The 20,354-nt window shown below is 46.3% G+C and overlaps 1 protein-coding gene across 2 annotated transcripts in view; it reads left to right on the top strand.

Moving 5' to 3' along the window:
- Positions 1-10,956: 10,956 nt before the first annotated feature.
- The window catches only part of Olfml2b (olfactomedin like 2B), a 34,909-nt gene continuing 25,511 nt past the window's right edge, over positions 10,957-20,354 (top strand). The window contains exons 1-3 of one of the 2 annotated variants that reach the window (XM_028781836.1): positions 10,957-11,523; positions 14,050-14,313; positions 16,048-16,155. In XM_028781836.1, coding sequence (XP_028637669.1) covers positions 11,347-11,523; positions 14,050-14,313; positions 16,048-16,155 — 549 coding nt within the window. In that variant the 5' untranslated portion in view covers positions 10,957-11,346. The remainder of the gene's footprint in view (positions 11,524-14,049; positions 14,314-16,047; positions 16,156-20,354) is intronic. The other variant, XM_028781835.1, reaches the window with a different exon arrangement.

Here is a 20,354-nt window from a genome sequence, read left to right as displayed (position 1 = left end):
TGGTCATGGTGTCTCTCCACAGAAATAGAACTGTGACTAAGTCATAACTTACCTGAAGAAACTCAAATTTATAAATTAAAACAAACAAAAATAATAGTACTGGCTTAATTAACACATTTGCAGCCAGCTACCTTGCAGCCTATGATGAGCCATTTGTTCAGAGACAAGGTTGGCAAGTACCCAACAGCAAGCATTGAATGCCTAGGACACAGAGAGATGGAGATGCTAGAAGCAGGATAAACTGACCTTTTGATTATTATTATATCTTCTGTTGTAATAATAGTTTACTCCTTTCCTCATTCAAAGGGTACCAACTGCCCAAGTGATGGGACACAGTGCAAGAGGCTTAGAGAGACCATAATCCAGCTTTGACTTCATGAAGCCCAAAGACACTGGAGCATGTGACCTGAGTCCATAACTGCAAGGGTTTCTGAAGGTTTTAAAATGCTTATATCATTTTCCCCATATCACCTAGACTGGCTTTTCTTTAATTAGTCCTTAAAGTAATTCTCCTTAAAAAAAATTTTTAGACTCAAACAATAACCATGGAGTTATGAGTTTTACATTTTTAAAAAATTTAATTATAGGAGGGGTTTTGTTGTTTGTTTTAAACTGTGAGTTTGTGTGTGTGTGTGTGTGTGTGTGTGTGTGTGTGTGTTCATGTGAGAGTAGAGCCTGAGGATGTCAGATCCCCTGGAGCTGAAGTTACAGGAAGTTGTAAATGCCTGTCATGAATACTGGGACCCAGACTTAGGTCCTCGAGAGAGCAGTATAGACTTTGAACCAGAGAGTCATCTCTCCACCCCAGAGTGTTGTTTTTCTAACACACTTCAAAATGAAAAAACAAACCAAAGCAAAAAAAAAAGAAAAAAAAGAAAAAGAAAGAAAGAAAGAAAGAAAGAAAGAGAGAGAGAGAGAGAGAACTGGTAAAAGTGAGCATTTAGTATCTGAAATATGATCAAGTGCTCCCAGAAGAACGAATGTCACATGGCTGGGGATCTGAGGAACGAGTCCTCACTTCACAAGTGTGCTCGTGGGAAAGTTAACTCGTAAACAGAAAAGCCCTGGGTTCTAAGGTGGACTAAGAACTGCCGTCTGATGACTCACACTCTGAGTTTGTTTTCTCTCCTGTGACGTAAAGGAAAAGACATCTGTTTCCCAGCATGGCTTAGAGAAATGGGGAGAGGTCATAAAACATCCAAGAAGTGACATAGTCAGGCATGCCACTGTCCCTGCTTCACTTGTCCCCATCCTACAGCTGGCTACAGTTCAATAGCCAGGCTCAGCTGAGACCCAGAGATGTCCACCAAGAATGACCAGCAAACTCACTCATTGCAGCCAGCCTTGGGTTAGCCAGGCTCTCTGCTGCCCTCACCTACCTGGCATCCAGTACCTATCCAATTAGAATTTAAGAATTATTAATTAATTAATTAATTAATACATACCCATTAAACAAGAATTTAAGGAAACAGGATGCAGACTTGTTGAGAATCATACCATGAACATACAGAATGTCCATGCTTTTCACAGCTTAGGTATTCGATGATTTCTTTAGCAAATGATGACTTTACAAGAATGTGGAAAGCTACATGCAAGGCCATTGTGTTTGAGAATATTCAACAGGAACAATAAGTCAAGCTCCCTGGGTTTGCTCAAGAATCTGGCATCTTGTGAACACCTTAAATCCCAGCACTTGGGAGATAGAGGCAGGTGGATCTCTGTGAGTTCAAGGCCAGTCTGGTCTACAGAGCAAGTTGCAGGACAGTCAGGGCCACACCAAGAACCTAGTCTCAAAACAAACAAGTAAAAACAAAAACAAAAAGACAGAAGAAAAAAAAGAAGAAGAAAGAGAAAAAAAGAAAAGAATCCAGAATCCAGCGACGTCGTAAGTTTAAAATGAGCCACTTGGAAACCATCTGGTCTAACCAATTTCTTGGCAAGTACACAAAACTGAGATCTGGGGCTTCCCAGAGAGTCCAGTGCCTTCCCAGGTCCACACAACTGAGCAATGCTGAGCCCAGATGCCAGGTCTCCTGGGCTCAGTTGCCTTACTCCCCATAGACTACAGTCAGCTGTGTGTATAGTTGTGTCATTTTCATGTAGTGGTTAAAATAACTTTCAGTGTGGAATTGTAGAAAGAGAGACAGTATGTGGGCAAGGTGCTATTAAAAGCCAAGCAAACACTCAGGATAGGGCAGCAGTGGAGTGGAAGCTAGTGGTAGACGTGGGCCACCCAGAAAGATGTAAAACGGGATGTCAAAAGGCTGTGTGGAGTGCAAGTGTGGTCTTTTATTAATGTATTTCCTCTCTTTCTTTCCTCTCTTGTTTTTCTTTAAGATCATATCGTGTTCTTCTCCTTTCAAGTGAGCTTGTTAGAATCAAAAGGTATTTTCTGTAAGCCTCGGGCATCTACAAAACAAAAATGTGTAATAGTACACCAAAAATGAATCAGCAAGGAATCAAAAACGCACCAGTAGAATAAATCACTTAACCACAAAGGAAGACTCAAGAACAGGAAAAAGAAGTAGCAAAGTTAGACCAAAAAAAAAAAATAAGTTATAAAACGGTTCTTCTTACTGCGGAAGAAATTCATTCATTGCTCGAAGCTGCTTTCTTAAAAAAAAAAAAAAAGCAAAAAACAAACTAAACAAAAAACAAAACAACAACAACAAACTAGGGATGATGTCAAAACTCCAGCAGACAAGTGCTCAATAATGAAAATAGCATCAACAACTCACAATAGTGAAAATGTGGTGGTGGTGGGGATGTGAAAGTCAACCCCGTGAAGGAAAAGCTGGGATCAGAGCGAGGCGCCACAGGCTCCTGGGAGTCCCTGATCTGCCTTACAGAACATAAGATCTAAGATGGCTTCACTTCCCTGGTTTTCACAGAGGTCCTTACAGGTGGTAATATTGTCCCCAACTCCTAAGTTACCTCATCAGACAGGGCTTTCATTGGAGCACAGTGACAGTGTGACAAGATACAATTGGGCCAGGATTTAAGGGCTTGGGATTGGCTCAAACACTGTATATAAGCTTATATGCTGGGCTATAAACTCAGATCTGCACCCTGATTCTGGTCTCTGGGGTCCGATTTCCAGGGACCAGTCATGCGACTGTGGCCTCTCACCCTGACCCAACCCCCCATCCTCAGTCCTTTTACCACAAAAAAAATTGTCTCTTTTTAAGATAAAGTGTGATCACACAGTATCTGTTGGGAGCCAACACCTAGTCGAAAGCAGCTATCATCTTTGCAGCCATCTCAGGCCATATACCCTGACAAAAGACTTGTTTTCAACAGCCTGCAACAGCTGAGCACACTCTGATAAACATCTTGTTTCTCTCACATATCTTGTTTTGCTGTTTAGTGCCATCAACAGCTAGGCACACGTGGTCTCCAAGCTGCTAGCTAGGTGCACGTGGTCTCCACGCTGCTGGGTGCACGTGGTCTCCTCACTGCTAGCTAGGCGCACGTGATAGCCACGCTGCAAGGCACATGACGTAGTGCCTTCAGCTGCGCTTGTCCACGAGGGCAAGGCACGTGGTAAAGGGTATAAATACCCAGGATTTCCTTCCAACAAACGAGACTTGAGGAGACTTGATCAGACTCCCTGTCTTGTCTCCATTCTTCACATCTCCATCCCCACTCTCTCTTGCTAGGCCCTGACCTGGGGACCAGAGCAGCAGAACGGGCCGTTACAAAGTGACCCCCGAACGTGAGGCAGCTCGGGCGGTTACAAGTATCCAAGCCATTCATAACTCATGCTTTTCCACGTATCTATGCTCTAGCACAGTTCTTCAGAGGGAATACCAGGCAGAGGCAGGCTCTTCCATCCAGAGCTTTCATCGGTCTGATGTCCAGCAAGGGGCGGAGTCAGGACTCAAGTACGGTGTGCTGCCTGCTGGGTAGTAGGTATAGGTACGGAATGTAATAAACGTGGAGTCACTGAGTCTGTGTCAGCCTCCATCAGTAAGACAAACGCTCAGTTTCATTCACTTATACGGAGTTTCCTTCAGATTCATGGCTTTAGTCTCTAGTCCATGTTGAGGGGATCCCTGCTTCTAAACTTCTGGGGTGTGTGTGTGTGTGTGTGTGAGACAAACCATGGCGAGAGTTGAGCAAAGTTGATCACATCAGGACTAGAAGGGGAAAGGAAAGAAACGAGAGAGTCTGAAGGGTTCCAGTCTCCTCTGGAGGGTTCACACTACTGACCTGAAGACCTCTCATTATGTCCAACTCTTAAAGGTTGTACCGATCCCCAAGTGTGCCACATGCTGGGATCAAGCCTTTACCCTGCCTGCCTTGGAGCACTGTAACAACTGTACTAATTGTCCTGTTACTGTGACAAACCACCTGTTAAAAGCAACTTAATGAGCGTAGTCTTACTTTGGTTCATAGTCGAAGGTTATAGTCGATCAGAGTGGGAAAGTCCTAGAACATGAGGCACCTGGTCACTGGGCACCCACCAACAGAAACCAGGGATGACCAATGAGTGCTCAGTGCGATTTTGCTGCTTTATTGAGTCTGGGCAGTCGGGCTGGGGCAACCTGGCCAGCACACCTGCTTTCACAGCCTTGCCCCTCAGACCTCACTGGGAAGGTATTTGACTTGCACCTCTAAGCTAAGTTTCCCCAGATCACCAACAAAGCAGAACCTGGCTCTAGAGTCTCTGTGAAATCACAGCTGTCCAGAAGGGCGGAGAGACATCGAGCTGGGAAGAGATTCACCAAAGTGGGAGGGGCAGGCTGTCCAAGATAATATACATCTAAACATGTTGACCAAGTCTCAGGGGGTAGGGAGGAATAATGTCCTTTGTGGAATACATAGAGGATGTGAGAAAATAGAAATTCCAGCAACATATTTTGGCTCAGAATCCAGACCCTAAACAGCATGTCTTTATTGAAAGCATAATTCATACTTGATAGGCAAATGGTGATCTTACTTTGATTGGCTTAAACCTATTTTGCTATATATAACTTGACTTAATAAAAAGGGAACTCTCCAGGGTTGGCATAGTAAAGAAATATAAATTGTCCTTTAAAACTGGGGAAATCCAGAGAAAAACACATACTTCTACTTGATAAATAAATAAATAAATAAATAAATAAATAAACTAACTAAGCCCCCAAAACCTTTGGTGAAAAACAAAATCGCTTTAGTGCCTGTTCCGAGGATCCCGTGTGAGTAATCTGTGTGTGTGCACCCACAAGTGCATAAATGGAGACCAGGCATTGATATGGGGTGTCTTCCTCCGTTATCCACTTGATCTCTACTTTCTCTACTTCATACTTTGAGACAGAGTCCTTCTCTGGACCGGGAGCTCACTCATTGGCTAGCCTGGCTGACCAGCAAGCCTCCGGGCTCCTCTTGTTTCTGCCACCCAGTGTTGGAGTTATAAGCACTCACCACTATGCCAGCTTTTTATGTGAGTGATAGGATCTAAACTCTGGTCCTCTTGCCTGTACAGGAAGTACTTATCTTCCTAGCTATTTTCTTGGTCCCTATATTCATAATCCTGAAGTCTGAGGCCACGCTGTGCGCATCCTTAAGTGCTACGCTCAGTGAGTCCAAGCACCTGGTCCCTCATGTATATTCAGGAATCGAGTTGAGCTGAATCGAAGGAGAGAGAACACAGAAGATCGAGGGCGGAGCAAAGAGTGAAGCAGAGCGAACAGGGAAGAAAGACTTCATTTTCGGCTTTCCTCCATCCCTCCCCAGTGTTTATTGGTGTTCCCTGGCCTGGCTCCGACGCTTAGCCAGCCAGTGAGGGGAGATGGCAGAATGATGTGGCTCATGGGACTTTGCTCTGCTCTTTGATTCTGCTGGTGTGGGGCAGGTGTTTTTTCTAAATTACACACGGAGGTGACAGGTCATTTCTAGCCACCAGACCCACCTGGCAAATGAAGCCTTGGTTGGCAACAGACAGACATTTCAGAGGAAAGCCAGGGGGCTTCTGGGTAAACTGGAAAACAGATGCTCCTGCCAGAAGCAAACTCAGATGGGGAGGGGGTGATGGTTGAGGTAGCTAGGCAATCCCCAGCATCTAGCAATATGCTGGCAGGCAAAACTGGGAAGGGTCCCGGGTCTCTGGGAGCTCAAGTAGCACACTCAGGGCTTCAGAGACCCTGCTGAACATTTTCACAGTGTGTCCCACTCCCAGTCTACTTCCGGATTTGTAAGAGGAAATGATGTCACCAACTCTGGAACTGAACATCACTTGATACCTAGCATAGGCTTAGCACTCGTGCAGGGTTGCCATCATGTGGACTCTTGGTGACGTCATTAGTTAGGCATGGAGGGTGGTATTTACTCTATCCTAGCATGCTGAGGGCAGGGGAACACGGAACCAACAGGCTCTTAGTAGGGGATTTAGGGAGTCTACCCTGCTGTCTGAAAGCCATATGAAGCCTAACCAGGTATCTTCAGATCAGGGTGCCAGATTAGCATTAGAAGGATGCCTTGGGATATAGATCTCTGAAAGATACATCCCAAAGGATTCCTGGGAAATGCCTGTAGATGTACTAAGGACACGTGGTATTGGCATCCCTGACTGCTGGCTCAAATATCAGTAAGAAGAGGGTATTCCATAAAAGTAGCTTAGTGGTGTAGCACAAGCCTAGCCAGAGGGAAGCCCAGGATACAATAAGAGAAAAAGACAGAGGGAGGGGAGGAATGGGGAAGAAGGATGAAGAAGGGAAGGAGGGAGAGAGGGAGGGAGGGAGGGAGGGAGGGAGGGAGGGAGGGAGGGAGGGAGGGAGGAAAATTTGAGGAGAGACTTTTCTTACTATGGGTGTAAGGCTCTAAAATGACCCCCACTGAATGAACATTTTTTTTTAAAAATTTGAATGAAGACAGATATTGTGCTTATTGAATTTGGAATGCACCCAAAGTTAGAATAAAGGTTAAAAAACAGAAACAAACAAGCAAAAACAAGATTAAAAAGATGGGCCAAACCCATGATATTTTTCAGTGGTTAAAAATGTAAAAGCTCATACTAGCGCTAATCAAAAATCACGGAAGTGGAGAGATTAGAGGAAACCCACTTAAAGCTCACATATGAAAAACAAAACTACACTAAAAAATAAATCAACTTGAACTGTGCCTGCCAAGAGCTGAGGTGGCTGCATGCTGCAGGAATGAGAGAGAACAGCGCCAAAGAGCAAGTGTGGTGACCCACGCTGGTCGCCCTTGCATGCAAAGGCTGCTGCAGAAAGATGGCCATGGATTCCAGGCCAGAATGATTCTGGGCTAGCCTGGGCTGCAGAATGAGACTGCTTCAAAATCAAAACCAATCAAAACCAAAATAAAACAAAATTAAACTTTTCAAAAAAGATCTGAGTCTAGAAAGAGAAAAACTAGTTTCTATATGTTCTACCCTATCTTCACACTGGGGCCTTTCTAGGGAGGGAAAAAAAAAATAAAACAAAACCAAGAAGCAAACATACAAATAAAAACCCAGAGTAATGGAGCGTATGGAAAACCACATGATCTAAGGAAGCTAGGAAAGTGAAGGGAGCACCTGAACTGGGTCTGACAATGAAGTGCTTCAGAAAGTGTTACATTGTATCATTGTGGGAAAGAAATGGGTTTCCCCCTGGCCGGAACCCTCTTAGTCATATTCTATCTAGGACCATAGGGCTAAACATTCACAAGATACTTTAAAAGAGCTCTATTCCAGATGAGAAACAGAAGAGACCCTGATCTCAAGGACAGCTGTTACCCTCCAAGCACCACAGCCATACTCGAAGAGAAGAGGAGGGGGTGACATCAGAAAGCTTCACTTTCCCAGTGGTCTCTCATCAGGAATCCAATACCTCTTCCAGAAACTTGTTGTGGATTTGTTTTTCTTTTAGTTACCTATAGCTGAACAGAAAACAAGGAAATTGAGTATCTGGCTATGGGTAGCCAAATCAAGCTGAAATCAATTAGGATTAGGCCAACATGCCAATCCCTTAGCAATAATACATAACGAAAAGAGTTTAGCTCCTTGATTTCATGACTGAGCAGCTCAATAGCTGACTTCTATTGTTGGTGGAGAAAACTTATATTTGATTAATATTGTTAGTAGGAATCTCCGATACAAAGATGCCGTTGATGAAGGGCAGGGAACTACATCCAGTTGGACTGCTTGTAGCTCCCATTCATTCAAACAATATTCACTGAGCGGCTACTGTACTTGTGGTGGTTTGAATGAGAATGCTCCTTCACAACCTCCGCCGTTCCCCCCAAACTCCCCACGAGCTCAAGTATTCACATGTTCAGTCCAAATTTGGTGGAACTGTTTGGGAAGGATTAGGAGGTGTGGCCTTATTGGAGAAGGTGGCATGTCATTAGGAGTGGGTTTGGAGATTTCAAAAGTCTATGCCAGGTCCAGTTTCTTTCTCTGCCAGCTGCCTGCAAATCAGGATAGAAGCTCTCAGCTGCTGCTCCAGCACCAAGTCTGCTGTGCTGCCCCCCATGATGGTCACGGACTCTACCACCCTCTGGAAGCATGAGCCCTTGGTAAATGCTTTCCCTCATAAGTAGCCTTGTTCATGGAGTTTTGTCACGGCAATAGAAGAGTAACTAAGGCAGTGCTGTAGGCACTAATGGGACTCTGAGGATGTGGCAGTGGGCAAAGTTAGCCACAGTCCCTGCCATGTGACCGAGGGCAAAACAGGCATGACAGATATAAATCGCCAACAATTGGTCCTGTAGTAGCACACCATAGAGGAACCATCCTGGAGATGGAATCAGGGAAGGGTTTCTTGACAGCTGATTACAATATGAAGATTAAGGCTGCTGTCTGCCAGAAATGTATCCAGCTCTTCCCTGCATCTTGATCTATCTACTACCTGTCAAAACTTCCTCACTGCAGTTGTCATCTTCAGTCTTACTCTCCATGAAATCCCCACTGGCCGTCTATTAGACATGACTTGCTTCTTTTATTTTAAATTAATTTATTTTATGTATGTAAGTACACTGTCTCTGTCTTCAGATACACCAGGAGATGGTATCGGATCCTATTACAGATGGTTGTGAGCCACCATGTGGTTGCTGGGAATTGAACTCAGGACCTATGGAAGAGCAGTCAGTGTTCTTAACCACTGAGCCATCTCTCCAGCCCCATGCCTTGCTTCTTTAAGCTATGCTGGATTCAGTCCTGTGCTGCCTCAGGGTCCCCATGCTTCTTTGTAGCACTTCCCTGTTCATGGTCCCCTGTTGCAAGGCCATCTTATGCTCATGCTCGCCAGAAACACCTAGCTGCCTGACCATCACTGTGGGCTTAAACAACCCTCAACAATTTTTTAATTGGACTTGAAAACTACCTGTATAGCGTTAACCCCCATCTAGTTTCATACAAGATTTGATAGTGTTCGTAGAAAGGTATGTGTGTGGCATTCCTGCAAAAGTAAGCATCTAGAGGCTTGGGTTTCTCTCCATAAACTTTTTTCTTTTTGAGAAGATAGTAACACTTATTATAGATATTAGATATTAGGGTCAAGGGTGTGTTTCGGTGTCAGAAAGCTTGTCTAGGATCCTGGAGACTCTGAATTTTATCCCTATCACTGAAATAATAATAATAGTAATAATGGTAACGTTACATTTCTGCCAATTATCATATCTAAGCTGGAAGCTGCTTCTGTTTGACTTATTACTGGAATTATTCCAGCCTCTTTGCTTAGGAGCAAGGTGTTTGGATTTCTCAAGGAGGTAGAATGCCTTTTAGGTTTTTGAACTTGAAGGGATTGGTATTCAGCACAAGACATCCCAAGACCAAGTTCACAGCTCAAAGGAGATTTATTTGCCCCGAGGAACAAAGGGAAGGGAATAGGAGTCAAAGACAGGTTATAGAGGATGAGGAAGAAGGGAAAAGGAACAAGGGAGAAGCAGAAGAGATCTCTGTCCCGGAAAAACAAAGGACTTCCTCTGGATAGAGAGGAAACAGACACGGCACATAAGCAAATGGCAGTTCATAGAGGTAAAGGGGGAACCCCCGTGTTAGGATGAGGGATTTAGTTTTAATTGTACAGACTAATGAAGCCAATGCAGGGGGTGGGTTGTTAATTGCTGCACTTTTGTAGGCAGCCTCGGCGGAGGAAGTGGCCAGATAAGGGACTAGATCTTAATGGCTAGCCTTGGGAATGTAATCTAATGGTTTTTAACAAGGAAGATGGAATAGGAAAAGGGCAAGGCCTGCCAGAACCATGCTCGCCATGCTTGCCAGGCTCGGGTCGGTTAGAGTCCCTCAGAATTGGCTTGGCTCTACTGAGTTTTTTCAGAGAGGCAATTGTCCTGGAAGACACAATGCTCTTTCCGAAAGTGACACATTGTTAATGTTCATAGTAGGTCTATTCAGGGGGACTAATTAAAGAGCATAATAACTATCACCAGGACAAGCAGAGCGGAGAGCTCTGTAGCCACTCTCCTTATTTTAAAAATGTATCCAACTCTGCTACATTCTGTCAAGAGATTCGAGATGCATCCTCTGGGTGGAAGTATTATTAGGTTCTAAGGTTATGGCAGACATGAAGACTACAATTGTTTGTTAAGTTCAAAGCTTCCCGCACTCACGACGGAGTCAAGTCCGGGGGGCGGGGGGGCGCGGGTAGGAAACAAAAAACCAACCAAACAAAAAACACTTCAAGAGGAGAGATCGCGTTTCTCCGCTGTCCCGGTTGCAGTCCAGGGGCAAGTCAGGGCTCCGCGGTGACTCGGGCGTGAAGAAAACTTGAGAAAAGGCACACGAAGTCCCGCTCTGATCAGCATCTACAGTCAAATGCAAGGCCAGCAGCACCCTTCCCTCGCGGGCCGGGGCCCACTAAGCGCAGCGGCCGAACCCGGGAGGAGGCGGGGTCCCTGGGCGCAGCGCCCGAAATCTGTGCGCTTCCCGGTCCTCCTCCTCCGCGCCGTCACTGGCTGCATCTTTCTGCCCCGGCACAATAGAGGCTCCGCCCTCCCTCCGCGCCAGCCCCGCGGCGCCCTGGGCCAGCAGCCCTCCCTCGCCTCCTGAGCTGTGACCACTGTCCGTCTTGCGCCCAGTGCCCGTGTGTCCCGAGCGTCCCGGCGCCAGTCTTCCACCTGAGCTCACCCTGCGGCTCGCCCTCGGCGCACTCCTCCGCTGCTCCCTCAGTCACCTCTTTCTTGTGACCTCTCTGCACAGTCTAGGCTGCTGGGGTCTGGGAGGAGATGTTCAGGGTCTCTGGGGAGCACAGTTCTGCTCCACGCAGCCACACCCAGCTTTAGACGGTTCTCCGAGCAGCTACTCTTCCGGACTCCAGTGAAAACGCCTTCCAGCCTGTCTTTGCTGAGACCCCCGCCCCAAGGGTCTCTGTAGGGACTAAGGTCCCTATTGTCGCATCTCTCATGGCCTATCCTCTGCCGTTGGTTCTCTGCTTTGCTCTTGTGGTGGCACGGGTCTGGGGGTCCAGTACACCTCCCACAGGGACAAGCGAGCCCCCTGATGTGCAAACAGTGGCGCCGACGGAGGAGGATGACGTTCTGCAAAACGAGGCGGACAACCAGGAGAACGTTTTATCTCAGGTAGGATGAGGTCTCTCTCGTACTCACTCCTCTTGCCTTGGGGGACCTCAAGGACCTGAGGCTGGTCCCGGATGAAGTGTTTACAAGCAGCTGTTTTTCTCTATATTTTTAGTGAAAAGGATATTTCCTTTTAGTTTATCACACTGTATTGCTTTTTTGGTGTTGGACAGGCTTTCTCTTAGACCAGGCTGACTTCCAGCTTGCTGTGTAGTGGAGGCTAGCCTTGAACTTCTGGTCCCTCTTACCTCTACTTCTCAAGTGTGGAGATTCTACCTCACTGACTTTTTAGTTTTGTTGTGTTAAAAGTAAGGGCAAGGGTCCTGCTCTCACAGCTGTGGAGTGTTTCAAGCTTTCCAAGTCAGGAGAAAGGAGAGAAAAGGAAGAGTCCATACACTCGTTAAGAAGAAAGATGTGTGTGTGTGTGTGTGTGTGTGTCTGTTGATGTAATGGTTGTGAAGTCTCTCTTGCCTGTGAGACTGCTTGTCAGAGTTGGAATGTGTAAACAGGAGGGCATGCTGGGAAGGAGCCAGACAGCATAAGTCATGGGCAATGTTTTATGGCCTCGGATGAGCTGCTTGGACAGAAGCATGGGGTGAAGACAGAATGCGTGATGTGCTACATGTGTGATACATATGAGGAGGACCCCAGAACAGAGGCATTTATGTTAAGACCTGGTGCACCACCGTGAGTAGTGTGTTAGTGAGATACACACAGTTGTGGCTGATTCTCAGTGGGGACCAAGTGACCCTGGCTGGTGATGAGTGTTGTAGAGTGTCCATTTATGATCTAAGTCCTCAGAACACCCTGATAGCCCTCTCAGAGATGAGGGACAGAAGCTAAGAGTGAAGAGGGAGAACTTGGCTTCCAGCACTCTCCAGCCTGCGTCTCCTCAGCCTGCGTCTCAGGACTTGTGAGGTATTCCTTCTCTCCAAAGCTGCCATGCTGATGTACAGTGGCCATCTCCTTGGTCCTCAGGATGAGTAATGTCAGAGAAAGAATGCTGAGCGTGTGTTGCCTGTACCTCCTCTAGGCCCTCAGTCTGGGTCTTTTCTCTCTGTAGAGAGAGCCATTAGCCCTACTTTGGGGTTGATCAAACACTTGTTTCTTCTTTTAATAATTATGCTAACATATCCCCTATGCCCACTCATAACCTCACACTGACCTTTAAATCGAAAAGACTTAAAATTCCTCCCACTGGGACTCCGGAAAACCATAAACAAAAGCTTCCCTGAAACTGGAGCCCCCTGAAGGGAAGGAACCCATCCAGGGTTCTCTGAGGAGGACTGCCTAGGAATCTAGGCAGTTTCAGAAAGAAGACAGGCGATATACTGTCAACGTGGGGAGACTGGCTGCTTACATCACCCTGAGCTACCTACACCTCCTGCTTCCACTGGTGGGGTCTATACTTCACAGCAATCCTAAAGCAAACATTAGCTTTAGAAGAAACCCAACCGTCTCAAGGAAAACATAGCATGCCTTCTTCCCGCAGACAGAATCCCAAGGAACATTTGCAGGCTCCAAACCTACCCACCCGCTGCCATCATTAGTCAAATGCTGGAACCCTCTGCCTGGGTAGGATGGGAGCCTTGGTTTGGGGATATAAGGCCTACTAGAGATGAGTTGGTGGGGCTTATTGGGGGAGGGGCTTTTCTCTCAGGGTAGGAACAACAACAGAAAGCCGGCATGAGGAGCCTGGGAGGAGTGTATACCCAGAAGGAAATGTTTAACATTGTAGAAGCAGCAAGCACAGCTAGTTTTGTTCTGATTTTGGCCTGGGGTTTTGGTTCAGGAGCCAAAGGAACTCTTAGACTACGTAAACGTTACAGACTCTTGGACCTGTTTTCTTTCTGTCTTTATCAGCTTTCTTTCTGTCAATCTAATCCATCCTTGAAGGCTCACATCAAACACCACCTCCTCCAAGAAGTCTTCCCTAGATCCCAGGCGGAGCCTCAGCTCCCAGCATAAGTGTTATTCCAGCTCTGCAGGGGCATGCAGCGTTGTCTAGTCTGTGTGACTTATTTACAGTGGTCTCCTTGGGAACAGGCTCTCTGCCTGGCCATCCTCATGTACTATGCACTGACATGAGGAGGTACTCTGTAAGCCCTGAATGAATGAATGAATGAATGAATGAATGAGAAGCCTGTAGACCTCACAATCAAAGACCAGTTTTCTGATCCCTTCTTCAACTCTGTTTCTAATATAACCCTGGATTTGAGCTGAGGAGAAAGGCTATTGAAAGAACGAGGTTTGGTTTTTGTTGTTTTCTTTTCTTCTTCTTCTTTTAATGCTTAAAGGTTAAGGCCCTGCTGTGAAACACAAGTCTTTTCAAGGCCTTCCCATGCTAGCAGGACCCTGAGTACATTCAAGAAAATGTCAGTGTCAGCAAATTATGATCTATGACTTGTTCTCTCCACGGCTCAGGGCTGAAGTCTCTGGCTAGGGCAGCACATTTGACAAAATGACATGCCCACATCCTTGATGAGCATGTGTTTGCAAACCTCCAGCTCAGTCTCTCTCTGTGTCTAGCTGCTGGGAGACTATGACAAGGTCAAGGCTGTGTCTGAGGGCTCTGACTGTCAGTGCAAGTGTGTGGTGAGACCCCTGGGCCGAGATGCCTGCCAGAGGATCAACCAGGGGGCTTCCAGGAAGGAAGACTTCTACACTGTGGAAACTATCACCTCAGGCTCATCCTGTAAATGTGCTTGTGTTGCTCCTCCGTCTGCTGTCAATCCCTGTGAGGGAGACTTCAGGCTCCAGAAGCTTCGGGAGGCTGACAGCCGGGATTTGAAGGTAGGAACTGGTAAGAGGTGGTTCATGGGGTGAGAGGGTACCTTGGGGACCCAGGAGGCTACAGACTCACAGCTGGGCACGGAAAGCCTTTGAAGAGGGTCAGGCCTGGCCCCTGGAGTCTTCAGTGTGGATCTAAGGCTGATCTAACAAACTTTCAGCTCTGAAGTCAGAGAGAGACGGGGGGATTGGCGGGGGGGGGGGGAATTATGCCCTATGCCAGAGGAACCAGAGAAGCCAGGCCTAGGAGGAGCTGCCAGGACCATCTGGCTAAAAGAACTCAGTGTTCTCCAGGAAAATCACTGTCACAATTTTCTGTCAGTCTACCATGTACATAGAAGCTTTAAGACTCAAAAAGCAATCAATGGTCGAGCCCTTTGGTCCTGGCATCATCACTGGAATGACCTGCTCTGGTCAGATCTTTACACTGTTCCTGGGCTTGTGTTCTGCAGTGTGGAGAAATTTAGGCCTATGTGGGCAGCCCCATGGTCAGCTGAGGGCTTTAGTCACTCCTGTTCTTCCTCTTTCACTTGCAGTATGGGGTGCTCAGACTGATTTGTATCCAGTCATAGTTCCATGACCCTCCTCCGCTTCTCTGAACTCAGCCTCCTTGAATACAATGTGGAGGACCCTGGAGGGTCTGAGGGCATTGATGGATGGCCCCTACTGAGTAGATCAGGGGAGATAGGCATGGCTTCCGCTGGGTCTGATAACTGGTACCCACAATGGCAGTCACTGATTGCTCTTTAAGCATTGAAGTGTTCAACAAGACAAGGGATGTCCCAGGTTTGGCCACATGACTCAGAGTGGTACCTCTATAGAACCACTTTCTGAACCCAGAGCCACAGTCATTGAGTTCTAGGGTTGGAATATGTGAGATTCCAAGGACCACACCAGGCAAAATTTCTGTTTAGGAATCAGAAAATCATCATAGTTTATATTAACCAGCTGTGGGATCCCTGGGTTAAAGGAGACCTTCTGAATGTTGAGTGTTTCAGTGTGTTCTTCATTTGGAAGCAAAGCAAGGAGGTGAGTGGGAAGCAGAAATGACAAAGGCATAGCACAGGTCTTTGGTAGGAAGGCTCTTTTCCGTGTCTCCTCTACACTTTAGTCTGAGCTCTGCTGGCCCTGGATGCTGCCAGAGCCTAGGTTATCAGGAGGAGGTAGAATTTGGAAGAGACGAGAAGACTGCGTGCCCTGGGGCAGGTTACCACCCAACCTGGGCCACTGGGCTGTTATATTCCAGGATCAGTTTAGGTTTTTTGTTCTGAGAAGACTGTGGGTGTCTTTCAGGGCTTTTAGTCCAGGATAAAGTTAACAGTTTCAGAAGCCCTCAAGGTGTTGACATTTGCAGCTGCTATGCTGAGTATTATAAGTCTGTTAGCAAAAAGTCTGGTACAGATCTTGAGAGAACAGAGGTGAAAAGGCCCTCTGAAGGAGCTTAGAATCTGGTAAGAAAGGCTGACCTGTTTTGTAATAGCCTGTGATGGTAGCTAGACCTCAGGTTCACTTGTTCATAGAAGGTCATCTAATTGTCTTATTTTGAGGGCAGAATACATATCACAGCTGGAGTCTAAGCCCTTCCCTACACAGATGTGCTTATGAGGGCACCTCTCAATTCCTGGCTAGTGGATTCCATGTAGGGCCTCTGACATGGGCTTCTAAAAGGAAACTTTATCTCTGGGGCTCTTTAGGTCCTACCCCTGAGCTAACTAACCCTCTGTTCTTGCTTCTTAGCTATCTACAATTATAGACATGCTGGAAGGCGCTTTCTATGGCCTGGATCTCCTAAAGCTGCATTCAGTTACCACTAAACTCGTGGGGCGAGTGGACAAACTGGAGGAGGTAAGGAAGATTCCAGTCCTGCTATCTTCTTTGCAACTGAGCCCCCAGAGGATATAATACTTTATTGTTCCTTACTCAGCCCTACTGGAAGAGGTCCATGGACTGGTGCTATCGGCTGGCACCTAGCTCTTGTGTCCAAACAGTTGCTGCTTCAAGCACAAACCTATAACATCAGTTTTGGAGTGTTACTCTAAGTCAGTGGTTCTCAGCCTTCCTAACACTGTGACCCTTTAACACAGTTCCTCATGTGGTGGTGACCCCCAACCACAAAATTATTTTCATTGCTACTTCTTAACTGTAATTTTGCTACTGTTATGAATCATAATATAAATATCTGATGCCTAGGATATCTGATATATGACCCATGTGAAAGGGTTGTCTGTCACTCACCGCCCCCCCCCCCAAGGGGTTACAACCACAGGTTGAGAACCACCATTTTAAGTGATGGATTTGATAATACAATGACCACAAGCAGATCAATATTCCTCATGGAATAGATAGGCTTTGAAGGTTCTATCATGGCGAATCTGAGGTTCTCTGCGGAATGACTGATAGATGTGAGAAAGGAAGGATCTCTAATTAATGCAGAAAGAACAGCAGACTCAAGGTTAGCAGAGTGAGTCAGTCTGTCTGCCACTATCAAGTAGCTATACCCCACCCAACACATGGTATCCTGCCCACTTTGTATTATTGTCCAGGGGACAAAAGGCATACCGGCCATGATGGAATGACTTAAAAACTCATTAAATTAAACACAACATCTGGATTATGACCAAAGAGAGATGAAGATAAACATTCCCACAATGCACTGCTAGGAATGCTGGGCCAGAGAAGATGAACCACAGCATTCATGATTAGCTAGCTCACGTTCCCTTCACTCTGAAAAGATATTCCCAGAGGAGCCTGTGGGACTTTGAGATAGTTTAGTTGGTAAAGGTGCTTGATGCCTGCCTCTTTATCTGAGTTTATCCCTGGGATCCACACAGTGAAAGAGACTTCCTCAAGAGGGCCTCTGATCTCCATACTGGGGCACACACATGGGGCGGGTCCGGGAGAAGAGATTTTAAATTCTCCAAAAGCCAACTGTGGTAGCCTAGGCCTCTAATCCCATCGCTTGGGAAGCAGAGGCTGGGTTGAACTCTGTAGCAAGAGTTGTCTCAAAACACTTTTTCAAAAAGTTAACATCCCTCACCCCGTTCTCGTTCTACCACTTGTAGGTTGAGACTCTTCCATGCCAAGTGTGCTATGGAGGGTCCAGGGTCTGCAGACAGGGTGAGGCAGCCACACGGACTACATCAACCCCCTCTACTCTGCCCTCTCTCACCAGAGGGACTGTCTGGAGAGGCAAGCCTGTTGATAGCTAGAATATGGTTAGACAGATTGTTCATTCCCACCTCACTCCAAACAGAATCCATGCAGGAGCAGCACCTTCCTTGTGGTAACTGCTTCCTTATTCTTTCAGATAGGCTGGTTCTGAAGAGATCCAACCAGGATCCAGAGCTTGGAAGCACCCTGTTCCCATAGTCCCCAAGAACTGCCCAAATGTGAGATGTCCCTTTAAGAGAACGATTGATGGCCACCTCTTCCACTTTTATTTGACCTTGACAGCCACATAGTTTCCATTCCTTCTAGCACGCACAGCTTGGGAAAGATAGCTCTGTGAGAGGATAGTAGAGGCCAAGGTCAGACACCCAGCCTCAGAGGAGACCAGTGGAATGAACTCTGCAGAAGGCCAAGCCCATTCCCTGCTCCCACTGCAGCAGACCCTCCTCTGGTTAAGGTTAGAGGTGGGAAGAGTCTGGTGCAGTACAGTGGCCCAGCAGGGTGGTACTGAGTCACACTGGGGTTTCCTCTCAATCATCATAGTGACAAGAGTATCTCTTTTCAAAACTCGCATGTTTAGTATCCAGTGTTGGACTTTTATAATAATAATCCTTGTATTTGCACAGTATTTTACAGGTTTTTTTTAAACATTCCATATACATTTAGTGATTTGTTTCTGTGAGCTGGGCAGGATGTGAGACCTCAGGAAATTCCATGGCTTGCCTGAAATCAAGAAAAAAAGAAGTCCTGGGCTGGGTTCTGGTCCAGGCCCTTCTGGTTCTGGTCCAGGGCCCTTTCTAATCAATCTCAGAAGTTCCTTCGAATCCTTGTTGTCTGCCCTGTAGGCATCAGTTTTTCCTAAGCAGAGTTTGAAAACAATAGTTCTTCCAAGGCAGTTTCTAGGCAGGACTGTGGCTGTATCCCATGTGCATGGAGGTCTGGCTCCGTGGAGCCTTCTCTAAAGCAGACAATCTCGGGCGACAGGTCACTGTGCTGACAGGAGTCTTTTGACCCATGAAGTGAAGTACTGTATCTTAGACTGAAGTGGAATCAGGCTTGTGCAGCCTGTCTGTCTGGGGTATGCAGTAATTGAAAAGGCAGAATGTTGGGTAAATGGAAAAAATACTCCCTCTCTCCAGCCCAGCTCTGTGGGAGGAATGGAAGTAAAATTCTGACCCCACTCCTTGCAGATTCTTGAGTCCCAAGACGATTTTTTGGCGTTCAGACAAGACTAAAGGAGATCAGGTTGGAGCAGCCGTCCTCTCAGAGTAAGGTGGCTGCTCGGCTGTGCAAGTGGGCACACGCGTGCACATCTGTCTTAGGCATAGAGGAGAACGTAGGCATGGAAACCTCATTTGCAGATGAAAGAGGAAGGAAGAAGAGAGAAATGAACCCTGGTTCAGAGCCTCCCCACTCTCAGCAAAATCCTCCCTGGCAGCTCTGCTCGAGGGCTGAGTTTAACCTTTCATTTTAAGTGATGGAAAAGATACATGCTTCGGAAAGTGCACAGTGAATATACAGTCTGAGAACTCACTATAATGAGAACTTCTGAGGGACTGCCATCCCGCTGAAGACACAGTGATGTCAGCACACACCCACAGCCCCTGTTCTCCCCCTACAACCTCCATCCACACCCCCAGGGACACTTGATCATCTTTCTTGTTTTCTTTCTCCTTTAAAAAAAAAGGGGGGGGATTTTAAAAAAGGTTTATTTATTCCATTTTTACGTGTTTCAGTGTTTGTCTGCATGAATGTATATGTACCTCATGCCTGCCTGGTACCCAGGGGGATGTCAGCAGGGGGCATCTCATCCCCTTGAACTAGAGTTACAGATGGTTGTGAGCCACAATGTGGGTGCTGGGAACTGAAACCCTGTCCTCTGAAGAGCACTCAGTGCTCTCAGCCACGGAGCCATCTCTCCAGCCCCCTCCTTGCTTTTCTGTATAGGTTTCTTCTCTAAGGATGAGTCTAAGTTTGAGCTTTGGTTATATAGAATCCTACAGAGCACACAGCTCTTCACACAGGTGTATATGTTGAGCAGCCATCACTCAGCTTCACATTTTGAACATTTAACTGATGTTTTGTGTCTTGTGATTCACCTATTTTTATTCCTGTGTATTGTTTTACTGTATGGATATAGTGCAATTTTTCTATTCATTTGGTGATGATAGACATGTGATTTATTTCCAGATTTATATTCAGAATAGTCCAGGAACACCGCTGTGCACCAGATAACCCGGCACATGCTTGCTTGCAGTTTTTATGGCACAGGACAAATAATGGGGTGAATTAGTTATCTTGGACGAGTGCTTCTCAACCTGCCTAATGCTGTGACACTTTAATATAGTTCCTCATGTTGCGGTGACTCAATCATAAAATATTTCATTGCTACTTCATAACTATAATTTTGCTACTGTTATGAATCATATTGCAAATATCTGAGATGCAGGATATTTGATATGCAACCCAAGGGGTTGTGACCCACAGGTTGAGAACTGCTGTCTCAGACTTTAAGGAAGTATTGTCAAGCTGTCTTCTCAAGTGAGTACAAGTTTACACTGCCTCAAGCAGATATGAACCTTCACCAGCACTTGAGAATTCAGGCTTTCCAATTTGGGGAAGGGGGATAGAAGGTAGAGAAACCATTTTATCAAGTTCCAAAATCTGAGCCCAAATGCCTTTCCTGTTCACTTTGGGGAGGCCTGAAACATGCACCCTGCTTCTAAGACCAGTCTACCAAGGAAAACGGGCAAACATCGTCAACATGGCAGACTCATGCTGCTCCACTTCTACCAATAGCTTCGGAGGGAGGGGAGGAGAATTCAGAGATGATGATGAGGGAGTTGGATTTGAAAGGTAGCTAGACACAGGACATA

This window comes from Grammomys surdaster, unplaced genomic scaffold, assembly GCF_004785775.1.
Source record: "Grammomys surdaster isolate TR1022 unplaced genomic scaffold, NIH_TR_1.0 554, whole genome shotgun sequence".
NCBI classification, from domain to species: Eukaryota; Metazoa; Chordata; class Mammalia; order Rodentia; family Muridae; genus Grammomys; species Grammomys surdaster.
The sequence above is the reverse complement of the archived record's forward strand: the minus strand, read 5'-3'. Positions and strand labels throughout refer to the sequence as shown.